The 13,166-nt window shown below is 24.4% G+C and overlaps 1 protein-coding gene across 1 annotated transcript; it reads right to left on the reverse strand.

Moving 5' to 3' along the window:
- Positions 1 to 827: 827 nt before the first annotated feature.
- On the reverse strand, positions 828 to 12,705 carry LOC127247718 (fatty acid hydroperoxide lyase, chloroplastic). Its single transcript, XM_051269692.1, has 2 exons — positions 12,161 to 12,705; positions 828 to 2,096 (listed from the first exon to the last, which is right to left on the reverse strand). Exons 1-2 carry the CDS (start codon positions 12,581 to 12,583, stop codon positions 1,041 to 1,043), a joined length of 1,479 nt encoding a protein of 492 aa, XP_051125649.1. The 5' UTR covers positions 12,584 to 12,705; the 3' UTR covers positions 828 to 1,040.
- Positions 12,706 to 13,166: the final 461 nt, after the last annotated feature.

Consider the following 13,166-nt stretch of genomic DNA (forward strand, 5'->3'; position numbering starts at 1 on the left):
TCAAGTGTAAACAACATTGCAGACAAGTTACACCGCAAACAACAATAAGGCATAAATCAAGCAAACCAAACCATAGAAACTCCAAGGGGGAAGGCACGCATCGAAGGAGAAGGAGAACTTCCCAAGTTGCCGGACAGATTCACCGAAAAACACAGGCACAAAGTCGACGGAATCTCACTGGAATCACCTAGGGCTTTCGAGAGAGAATCGCTATCTGAACTGAATTGGAGGAGTGTGTTCTGGTCTTAATGAACCAGTTTTGTTATGTGTTGTATTGTGTTGGACCGGTTCAGGGATCAGCAAACCGGTTCAGACTGATTCACAGTGAACAATCAAGAAATACAACGAGTCTCACAGAGATCTGGGTCGAGTAGCGGGTCGTCGGATCCGGGCTTCAATCAGGAGGGTCGGTTGTGTGTGTTTTAGGCCTCAATAATCACCGGTCAAAATATATAACAAGATGATTATACACTAATACCAAAATACCCTTAATTTTTACTTAAATTACAAACATACTGTTACACATACAGTTACTTTATACATAAAGTTAAAGAGCAAAAATGTCAAGAACCCTTACATATTTTCAGTAACTAATAAAATATTATTATTTTTTAATCTACTACAAAATTTCAAAAAGGTCTTTTCATTGGGGACGGGGGAGTATGTATTTTTCTAGTCTCGGAATTAATTCCAAAATAATCTTGGAGGCTAATTAACAAAATTTTGATAGTGATTATATGTAATATTTTTTAAAACACTAATTCCTAAATGGCAAAGAGAATGGGAGATATTTGAAATTACAAGTAAATGAAAGTAGTAGTATTACCTAAAAATAAAACATTTCTTCTAACTTTATTAATAAGCAAAACAAGCATTCAACGTACGTACGTACTATGTTCCTTATTTGGTAATAATCATCCATCCATCCATCCATGGAACATATATATATAGCCAAATCCAGATCCAAATCCAAAGACATAGACATAGACGACAACAAACAATATACTAGGAGTAATAATATATCAATCAGTGATTTCGTTTCATTTGGCCTTCCTCAGCGCCGTAATATTCCCAGAGGATATCTGAATGTCGTCGTACCTCTGAAACATGAAGGCCAAAAAGAAGGCAACCGTGGCCGGCACAAAGTCCCGGCCAGGGCACTGCTTGTTGGAGGCGGCGGGACAAGTCTCCCCGGCCTGCTGCGGCCCGTTGGACCAGTACAGATACTTGAGCAGCTCCCGCCCTCCCTTCTTGTCGGAAAACCTGTCGTACACAAAATCCGCCGGACTTTGAAATATCTTAGGATCTTGCATCACCAGCGGCTGATATCCACACAGCATTTCCCCTTTCTTGATCGCGTAAATGGCGTCGTGTGACGTCAGATCGAAGTCCTTCCTCGCCCGCCCGAACTGCGACGGCACCGGCGGGCTCAGCCGGAGGGCCTCGTACACGAACGAATTGATCAAATCCATTTCTCTTACAATCTCGTAGCTCAACGTCTCGCTTCCCGACGATTTTAAGGTCGACCGAACCTCGTTTCGGAGTTGCGGGTGCACGTCCTTCTGGCTTTCGAGGAAGGTCAATAGGGTGGGCAAGAATAGGGTGAATCCTCCGAAGGCGTTGAAGCCGAACATGAAGAGGAGGTTGTTAATGGCTTCGGATTCGGTGAGGTTGTAGGAGGTCTGGGCGTGGTGGAGGGCTTCTTTAGCTTGGGATTTTATGAAACTGGCGAGCTTGTTGTAGTCGGATTGGACGAGGAAGAAGGGGTAGGGGAAGGAGTGGAGGAAGATCTCGACCAGGGGTTGGAGGGCCAGGATGGGGATGGTCGGGGCCAGCTGGAGGGCCAGCCAACGGTCGACCATGATGTGCCCGGACTTCTTCATTTCCGGCACGGCGGCGGGGTCGGCGCCCAGGAGGACCCGGCTCAGGTAGGTGAAGAGGAATTGTTGGACCAGGAGGAGTAGGGTGATCACACTGCCGCCACCGCCGCTGAGCTGCGCATCCACCTCGTCGAATAGGGTGGTCAGAGAGGAGAGTATCTCCGGCGTCCATGTGGCGGCGCTCCGTCGGAGAGTGTCGATCGCGAACTCCTTCAGCTGGGACCCAATTAAAAACCATAAAATGCTTTTAATTTTTTTTTTATTTGATCAACATCATTAATTAATTAATTAATAATTAAATTTAAGGGTATAGATTAATTTTAGCTTATGTTTAATTATTTATCACATTAAGTATTATATCCACTTTGCTAAGTTTATATCTTGTTATTGTTTATTATTCAAATAAAAAATTATTTTTTTATTAATAATTATAAACTTTATTATATATTACAAATATTTTTATATTTATACATGAATACACTTACCATAACTTTTAGATATTTTTCAATTAATATTAAAGTATAATATATATTGATACTTCATTTTACTCAAATTTTTGTCCCTAACTTTAATTTTATGGAGTTTTTATTGATTTTTTTTTGTTACTTTTTATTTTTTACAGTAAAAAATATAAAATAATCTATTTTTTATTAAATAAAAATAAAAATATTTTTAATAGAAAAAAAATGAGCACAGTATTAAAAAACAATAATATAATACATATACTTTATTTAATAAAAAAATCAATAATTTAATATAAAGTATTATATATATATATATATATATAAAACCAACACACTTTTCATAATGTAAAAAATATTTCAATTAGAAACAACTAACAAACACGCCCAATATTTTATTTCGATTTCACTTTTTAGAGATTGTTTGATTGAGAGTTTGGATTTTAAATTTGTATTTCAAATAGTAAAAATTTTAAATTAAAATATCTATATAAAATGATGTAATATTGTAAACATAAAATTAATATTTGATATAAAATATAAATAAATATATATAATTTAATATGATATATTTAAAAAAAAATTAATAAATTCAATCAAGCACAACCTATAAATTTATAAATATATTTGTATATATTCAAAAATAATAATAAAATTAATTTTTATCAATTCTAAATAATTTTTTTTGTATTAATAATCTATATTAAATATTTTTTTCAGTCTCAACTCAAAGTACTTTTTTTATTAGTTTCATATGTTTCATTTCAAAGTATCATTTTATATTTTAGTACAAAGATTTATACACTAATACAAAAATACTTTTAATTTTTACTTAAATTACATACTATTATTACACATATAATTTCTTTATATATAAAATTAAAACAAAAATATTAAAACCTCTTACACACTTTAATTAATTAATAAAATATTATTATTTCTTATTTATTATAAAACTTTAAAAAAATACATTTGAGGGTGACAGAAGAGTATTTTATTAAAATATAAGTTTTAAATATTTATTTCAATAAAATAATATATAAATAAATATTTATTAAATAAATTTCATCGTAATTAAACCTTTAAAACTACGAATTTAATCATCAAATACACAGTTAATTAGGATGCTTATGATTATCTATTGAGTTTTTAAATTGAAAATTGCGTTGACGGTAATTTATTTAATTAATATTTGATTTATGATATAATATATATAATTAAAAAAATTATTTATGTTTAGTTATTTTAATGACTGAATTTTAATAAAATATATTCTCTCCGTCCCGTATCTAAATATCCATTTACTTTTTGCATAGAGTTTTATGAATATTACTATTATATTAAATTATAGTAGAAGTAAAGATAAAAAGACTAAATTACCCTTATTAGTATTGTATGATATAAAGGTAATGACATTTGTGTAATATATTGTAAATTGGAAGGGTATTTGTAACGTGAAATAGATGGTACCATTACTTAAAAAAATGAATATTTTGTTATAGAACGGACGAAAATGAAAATATGGATAGATTGTTAAGGAACGGAAAAAGTATACAATATATTATTTTGTAAAAAATAAATTTTATATAATATATAAATATAATATAAATACGTATAAATATTTATTTATAATTATAATAAACTAATTTTACAATTAAATAGAAAGTTTGTTTATTGAAGAAAGATAAAAATAAAAAATTTTGAATAAATTTTGAGCGAGAATATACTCTTTCAGTCCCCATGTAATATAAGTGTATGATACCAGATTTAGGTTCAAACTAAAATTTTTATAAATTTTGATTTATCGGATCAGTTCGGATCAAAATACTCAGAATTCGAATCAATTTGAAATATAATATTTTAATATATTTTATTATATATTATTTATGTTTACTTAATAAATTTACATTTATTTTTTCTATCAACTTAAGATTAAAAATATTTTATATCTATATTATATTTTATACACATATCATTTTGTTTGTATTACAAGACACTAATAAAAATATTTTTGTCATTTTTTTTTAATTTGTACTAAATTTTGATATAATAGTTAATATTCAAATATTAACAAGCAAATGTAAACTTTGTAAATTGACGAAGATAGTATTAATATTTTAATAGAAATAAAAACTTCGAAATTTTAGTTATATTTTAATATACTTATTTCTATTTATTATATATATTTAATATTATAAAAAATTATAAAACTTCAAAATAAAATTTAAAATTTAAAACATAAAAAAAAAAATTAAAAAAAATAATAATTGGATTATTTGAATATTTTGGCTAGATTCGAATTTTTTAATTCAAATTTTGGATTTTCAGTTTGATTCAAATTAAATTTTTTAAAAAATTTAAATTTTCAGATCAGTTCATATTTAACAAAAGATAAACCAAAAATTCGAATGCTCACCTCTAATTAACACTTCCTTTGGTATTTTTCTTTTCCCAAAAATATATTGTACATTTACTGTATATAAAAATAAAATGGTACATGTGTTTTTTATTAGTATTTTTTAAAATTTTAATATTTAGATTTTATTTCACAAAATACTTAATAAAATATTATTCAAATAGAAACTTTAAATGAAATTTTATCAAATTAAACCCAAAAAAACACATACAAAAATTGCATTGTAAACTTGCTTTTAATAAAGGATGTTGACTGACAGGAAAAATTTCTCTGCATAAAATTTTAGGGGAATATATCATCCCTGCACAGCCCAAGGAACATGTCTGTTTCTCTCTTTTATTTTATTATTATTATTATTTTTTATTTTTTTTTCTGATCTCACTTTCACTTTCACTAATAATTAATATTCTACCATTGTATAGATTATATAAATACTAGGTTTAAGTTAATAAATTTAGTTTAGTGAGTTAATAATAAATTCTAATATTATTTTATATTTTATACTAATGGTTTTATTAGTATAAAAAGTAGTATATATTATTAAAAGAAACTTAAAATATTATAATATTAATATATGTAAAATAAATAGTATGTTGTAGAAAATAAAATTTTATATCTTATAAATAAATTTATTTATTTATTTATAATTAATATAAATTAAGTTGTTAAAAAATAACTAGTTTTAAATATAGATAATATTATTTATTTATTGAAGAAAGATAAAAAAAAAATATATGAATTTTGAGTGAATTCTAATAATGTTATATGTTATGAATTTAATTAAATTGTTTTATAATATTTTTTATATTCCCTTTATCTGCCACCAATGAATTTGTTAAAAAACATAACTAATTTTAAATATAGATAAAATTATTTATTTATTGAAGAAAGATAAAAAAAAAAAAAAAAAAAAAGTTAGATTTTGAGTGAATTCTAATGATGTTATATTATGAATTTAATTAAATTGATTTATATTTATTGTATTCCCTTCGTCCGCCACCAATGTAACTATATTTTCACTTAGTCTATTCAAGTCAAATGTATCGATTTTTTTAGTAGAAGTATTTTTTACTTTAATAAATAAAAAAAAATACTTCTATATTTTACACAATATTAGCCATTAAAAAGTAAATGTGTTTGAGAAAAAAGTGTATTTTTATAGTGTGTTTACTTTGTAGGATAGGATTATAATACATGTATTATTTTAATAGGTTATATCATATGATAAAGTACTTCAATGTTTCAGTGATTATTGTATAAGATTATTAATTTTGTCTAAAATACCTAATTATATGATAAAATTAATAGTAAGTTACTTACTTATAAATGATAAATAGTCTTTCAACATTAATAATATTTTTGTATTATTTAATAACACCTATAAGAGAAGGATTAATAATCTTTGATTATAGTACTCTTTTCGTCCCGCAAAAGAAAGTTGTCATTTGATTTTTGCGTCATTATACATGACATTTAAAATATCCTTATATTTGAATAATTTACTCAACAGATATTGTTGTATATATATATTATAAGATACTAATAAACATATTTTTGTTTTGTTTTCTTGATTTGTACTACGTATTAATATAATAATTAATATTCAAATATCAACACGCAAAAAATCAACGACAACCTTCTTGCGGGATGGAGGGAGTATTATTATATCGGACTTCATTTTATCCTGATTATAATAATATATAGTAAATACATTATTAGATTGGATAAAATAATTAGAACATATGACATGCTGAATGTATAAAATTCAGCACGCTACTAATTAATCTTCACCCTTAATTCCCAAAACATATATAAAATGACTTAATTAACCTTGTTTAATTAAAAGCTAAGATTTACTTCAGCAATGTTGAATTAAAAATTAATCGATCTTTTCTAAGATAATATTATTTCAAAATGAAATATTCATTTTTTTTTAATAATCCTTTTACTCACCTACTTACACAAAATTAGTAACTTAATACAAAATATAAATTTTATATTACATACGAATCACGTTGGTAATATAGAAAACACATCTATCCAAATATATAGAGTGAAGTATAATACAATTAAAATTAAACAAAAATACAAAATAGCACTCTCCATGGGTTTGTTTGGTTTTCATTTGAAATTGAATTTTTTATTTAAATAATACTTTAATAGAATATTTTGTAAAATAAAATAATATATATTTTTATTAACAATAGTAAGAGCTAAATAATATTTGTTTATATTTAAAATACAAATCAAACTTTCTTTATAATAATTTTATAATTTTTCATATCTTACGATAAAAATACTTCAAATTATATAAATATTAAACAAAGACATTTTAAAGATGTTGTTTTATTTTGATTTCAAAATTCAAATAAAAAAATTAAAATTCGACCAAAACACAAAACAACCGCAAATCTAAATCAAGATCAAATCAAGACCAAGATAAAAAAAAAAAATAATAAAGGAACCATGTAATAATTTCGTAACAATAGCAGCAGCAATGGCTTATGAGGTGTGGACACGTGTGATCACGCAGAAAACGTGCCTAGTTTCTACGTTAATTGTCTTCTGCTGCCTTCGTTCACCTACCAATACCATCCATCACCCATTCACCTAATTCACACAAGAATATTCTTTTATAACACTCGAATTTCATATATTTTTTTTTCATCAGTAAAAGTTATGTCATCTTCTTTTATACACAATTTATATTTTAAATAATATTTTATTCCCATTATTTTAATATATAATAATTAATTTAGTCTTTTTATTTCACTATTTTTTTATCAATTATTTAATAAATTTTTTTAAATGCATTTACTTTAAATTAAAATATCAATACTTTTTAATTTTTATGTTCAACTAAACCTATTTAATATTACCGGGCAGAAGGAGTATTTAATATAATATATAAGTATTTATTTTTTATTTAATAATATATTTGATTCTTTATTTAAAAAAATTTGGGTGCGTTTCGATTAGTTGTATTTGGTTAGAAAATTGAAAATAATAAAAATTAAAAGTAGAATAAAATAATATTTATTATATAAGTAAATATTAGATATAAAAATTTCTTTTCATATATAATATCTTCAATAAAAATAAAATTTTAATTTTACAAGTTTGGTGAGAATATATTGGGTAATAGTCCCAAAATTAATCCAAATCCAATATAAACAAACACAGCCAAAATTAAACAAATTCAAATCAACATAAAGACAAATAAACACACCTTTAGGCTATGGTATTTTTGCATTTTATTTTTACAAAATTTTATTATAAAATTTCATCATTTAAAAAAAATCTATATATTCATTTTTTCGGTTAAGCTGTCATATTCATTTTCTATAAAATCATTATATATATCTAACTACTATTCACCTAAAAAAAATAATAAATAAATTACAAAATACAAATGAAAATATTTACTATACAATATTAATATATTATGATTATAAAAAATATGCTAAGTTTTTTTTATAAAATATCAAATTCATCTACTAATTTACTAAAATTAAAGAATGTGTTTGTTTGGGGATTGGATTTTAAATACACTATTCATTACATTTTTTCTCCAGAAATATCAAATCAAACACCTGTTTTTCATTTTTTATATTATACTAAAAATCAATTTACATTCAAAACATCACATTAATACCTATTTATATCACATCATACAACTATTCAAATTCAAAAATTTTACTATTCAAATCCCAACTCAAAATCCAAACCCTCGAACAAACGCACCCTGAAAACTAAAACAAAGTATACATATTTTTACTTTATATACATATATATATATATAACGTGAGAATTCACAATCGATATTTTTCGGGTTCGCTCTGGGTAAACTATCGACCAAACACATGTTTTCACTTTTTATTGCAAGAGTTATAGATGTGTCTTTAAATTTTGAGGACTTTTTTTGACTTTTTGTTGTTAGCAATTAAAGAACTATGAAAAATATTATTGTCATTAAAATATTTATTTTTATTATTAAAAAAATTATAAGAAAAAGAGTTTATTTTTTTATCCAAAATATTAAAAAAATAAAAAAATAAAAGGAAAAGCATCCATATGTTTAAGATTATTGATATCTTAAAAATATAAATATTTTATATATGTACATCTTATTCCTCATCAGCATATTTCTACTAAGAGCTTGCCAACGCTTAATGAAAACTTTAAATAATAAATAAAATGCAGAAGAATAAATTTTATTATTACACTTATTTCAGTTTCGATGTATTAAAAAAAATCTTAAAAAAATACTCATTGTTTATATGCATATGAAATAATATACACGTGGCTCATTTCGAGGATTCGTTCGGATAAGATAAGATATTGTCTCAATTGCATGTGTTAGATTATATATATATAATATATATTATATATATATATATATCACAATTTACATGTAATGTTGGGTTGTATTTAATTTTGCCTTCTGATTACCGTATTAAATTTATAAAGAAAATAATAAATATTTTAATATAATAAAATATATATTTTAATAGTACATTATATAATTATAAGCAGTAAAAATATAGTTTATTCATCTTCCTCTAAATATCACATTTATCTCTTGCATCATTGTATTTAATGTTAAAAATATCTTTATATTTGTATATACATATATTTTACAAATATCATTCTATTAATATTATAAGACACTAGTGAAAATATTTTTGTAATTTTTGTTTATTTTGTACTATATTTTAATATAATAATTAATATTCAAATATCAACGTGCAAAAAGTAAATAAGACTCTTAGAGCCGGACGGAGGTAATATTATATAATAATATATAACAAAAATATATTTTGATTTCATGACACTAATAATTTGACCAAAACAGTAAATATTTATATAAAAAAGTAGCAAATATTAATATATATAACAACACAATCTTATGATGAAATATTAATTGTTTTAAGTTAACAAGTTAATGTTATATATTTTGTGACGAATTGATAATTACTTCATATTAATTTGCTAATTTAGTTGAATCAGTACAATAATAATTTGACCTCGTTAGAACCGTAATTGTGATTTTAATTTCTAGTTTAAATTAAAACTAGCATTTTTTCAGATTGAATTGTTCTAAATAAAATTATACATAAATATTTTTATGAAATATTATTTAATTAAAAAATTAAAATTCAAACTTAAATTAAAATAAAACAAATTCGGGTTTTAAAATTTTTAATTTAGGAGCATGGCGTTTATTCAGAGTGAACAAACCGTAAATAATACTTACATAAAAATTTTCAAACTTAAATTAAAATAAAACAAATTACTAACAAAAATTTTCATACCTAATATAAAAGTACTTACATAAAAATACAGAGTGAATAAACAGTAAATAATATTATTTTTTATTTAAATTTAAAAACAGACACACCCTTAAATTTAATCTAAATATATACACATAATATTTTAATAAAAAATACTACACATAATATTTTAATAAAAAATACTTTCTCCCTTCAAATCAAAAGGTGATTTGAGACAAGGTGTTTAAGGTAAAATATTTAATTAGTTAATAATTTAAATTATGATATTATTTGATTATATTCTTATATGAGTAATATATAATTGGTAGTTTTAATATATATTATTAAAATAAATTTAGAATATGTGCTTAAATATTTTAAATATTATATCTCAATAAAAATATGCAATATAAATATTATTTTGTAAAGAATAAAATTTTAAGTAATACAAATAAATAAAAAATATATTTATTAATTTATAATTAAGATAAAACTAATTTTTATAAAAAAACTAAAAGTTTTAAATATAGATAAAAATATTTGTTTATTAATGAGAGAAATAGAAATAAAAAGATTTTGAGTGGATCCTATGTTATTATTATCTTATATGTTATTAAGTTAATTAAATTAATTTGTATTTGTTAAATATGTATAGATTTAGTAATTTTTACTAAAAAATTTAAACGTGTCAATTGAAATGGGACGGACATAAAAGGAAAATGCGATAATTGAAATGAGACGAAGATATTTAGTAAAAATATAATATCTTTGTTCACTTTATATTTTTCAATAGTGTGATTCTCCGTAAATATTATTAATATGTATATAAATATTAATACAATATATATTACATATATATATTTTTTCAACTCACAAAAAAATAATATTTTAATACAAAATATTACTCATTCCGTCTCGGGTAAGATATCCATTTGGTTAGAGACATGGTATTTAGGAAGTGTAATTAATTATTTTATACCAGCGATGTTATTATTTTTAAAAATAAAAATTAATATATATGATTAAAATATTTTAAAATAAATATTTAATATTTTAAACATTATATTTTAATAAGATATATATAATATAAATATCATAGATAATTAATAATTTATATAATACAAATAAATACAATAATACATTAATTTATCTATAATTAACATAAATTAATTTTATAAATTATAAAAGGTTATATAAATAAATATATTTGTGTTTATTGTAAAGAGAAAATAAATAAACAGATTTTGAACGACTTTCATATGTAAGATGCTTGAAATTTAATTAAATTGAATTAAATTTATTAAATATATTTAACATTGTTAAATTTATCAAAAATAAAAATAAATTCATAAAAAAAAAAATTACAAAGTGAACACCCCAATATATTATATAAAGATTTTATTATAATTATGGTATTATTATTATTTTTTTTTTGTTTACATGGAAATTATGGGCAAATTTTATATTTGATGAAAATTAAGTTCGACAAGGTAAAATAAGACTCGAAAACGTCGGAATTTGAACTAATAACTTCGCGATTACAAATTCATCCTCACACCATCAAGTTATTCGTCTGACGCTACAGGACAATAAATATTTATTCTTATTAAATAAAACCTCAGATAAAAATAATCATTTAATGATGTGAATTTATTGACATATTTATGGGCACATAAATACAGAAGTAAACCTATAAATAAAAGCTAAGCCAAAATTCAATATTATATTAAAAATTTAAGATACTACTATTTATAAAAAAAAAATGAAATTTGAGATTTCATTTTAACTTAATTTTATATTATAATAAAACAAATCAAATGTATTTATAAAAAGAATATATCAATAAATATTTATTTTTATTTAAAATATTATATATATGTATATTTTAGAAAGATGCATCCTACATATTTTCACATCATATTAAATATATATTAGATTTTTGTTATTTTTAAATGCTGAAAAACTCAAAAATACACTCTCAAAATATATTTAAACCCTCTAAAAATATATTAAAATAAAAAAAGTATATATATATCTCTATTTAATATTTAATTATATAGATATAAATGAACAGGCTGTTATACAAAGCAATGTAATGTAATGTAAAGGTGTAAATGGAAGGAAACATACCTGCGAATGTTTGGGGTCCGCCGTGTCGAGATAGGCGCAGACTTCCATTCCGCCGGTGAAGCTAAGGCTAGGCTTGAAATCGCCGACCAGCACATTTTTTTCGACGAGATCCAAATCAAAGAGATGCGCGAACGATTTCACGTCCAGCACCGCCACCACGTTGGGATTCACGCCCAGGAAGAACGGAAACGCCGGCGGTACGTTCGTGCGGAACACCGTGCTCTTGTACTTGTCGATTCGATTTTTGAAGAAATCGCTCGGCCCTTGGAACCAGAAATAGTTTAATCGATCCACCAACGGACCGATCACCGGAAACCCATAGCTACCAGGAATCGACATCCGCTGCGGCGTCGGAGACGGCGACAGCGGCGCCACCGACGGCGACGCCATAATCTTCCAGCTCGCCATCGCACCGCCGTTCATAGATTGAAATTAAATTTGAGCGAAGATTAACTTACAGCACTCAATCACTTCATAGAGATCTGCTGAGGGAAACGACAAAAATGAGGAGAAATTTTGCACAAAGTATGGCCGAAAATGCCACCAGTTGCAAATATCCAGTTGAAGAATTCAAAGCATTTATAGAACCCAATCACTATTCACTTTCGAACCGGCGGTTCAAGTCAAACCGAAACCGTCGTCGAACCGAAACTGGTTTTTCTACGGCTCAGCATCGGTTTCTCTTTTCTTTGTTCGAACCGGCGGTTTTGTATTCTTTTATTTTTATTTTTTTTAAAATAAAAAAATATATTAACCTGGTGGGAGTTGGGCAGTTGGCTACGGTGGCGTGTGTGAATGTGTAATGTATTAATAATTGATTAGTGCAAAAAGCTAAAACATTTTATTATTATTTTTAACAAAATTAAAATAATATTAATATTAATATAATAAATATTTTTTAATAATTTATAGTATTTTCAATTTTTTATAAATTTTTATTATATAATTATATTTAATTTATATTATACTATTATTATCTAATATCCTCTTCGTTCATAATGTTTAA

Source organism: Andrographis paniculata, unplaced genomic scaffold (genome assembly GCF_009805555.1).
Source record: "Andrographis paniculata isolate CXL003 unplaced genomic scaffold, ASM980555v1 Contig32END, whole genome shotgun sequence".
In the NCBI taxonomy this organism is placed as follows: domain Eukaryota; kingdom Viridiplantae; phylum Streptophyta; class Magnoliopsida; order Lamiales; family Acanthaceae; genus Andrographis; species Andrographis paniculata.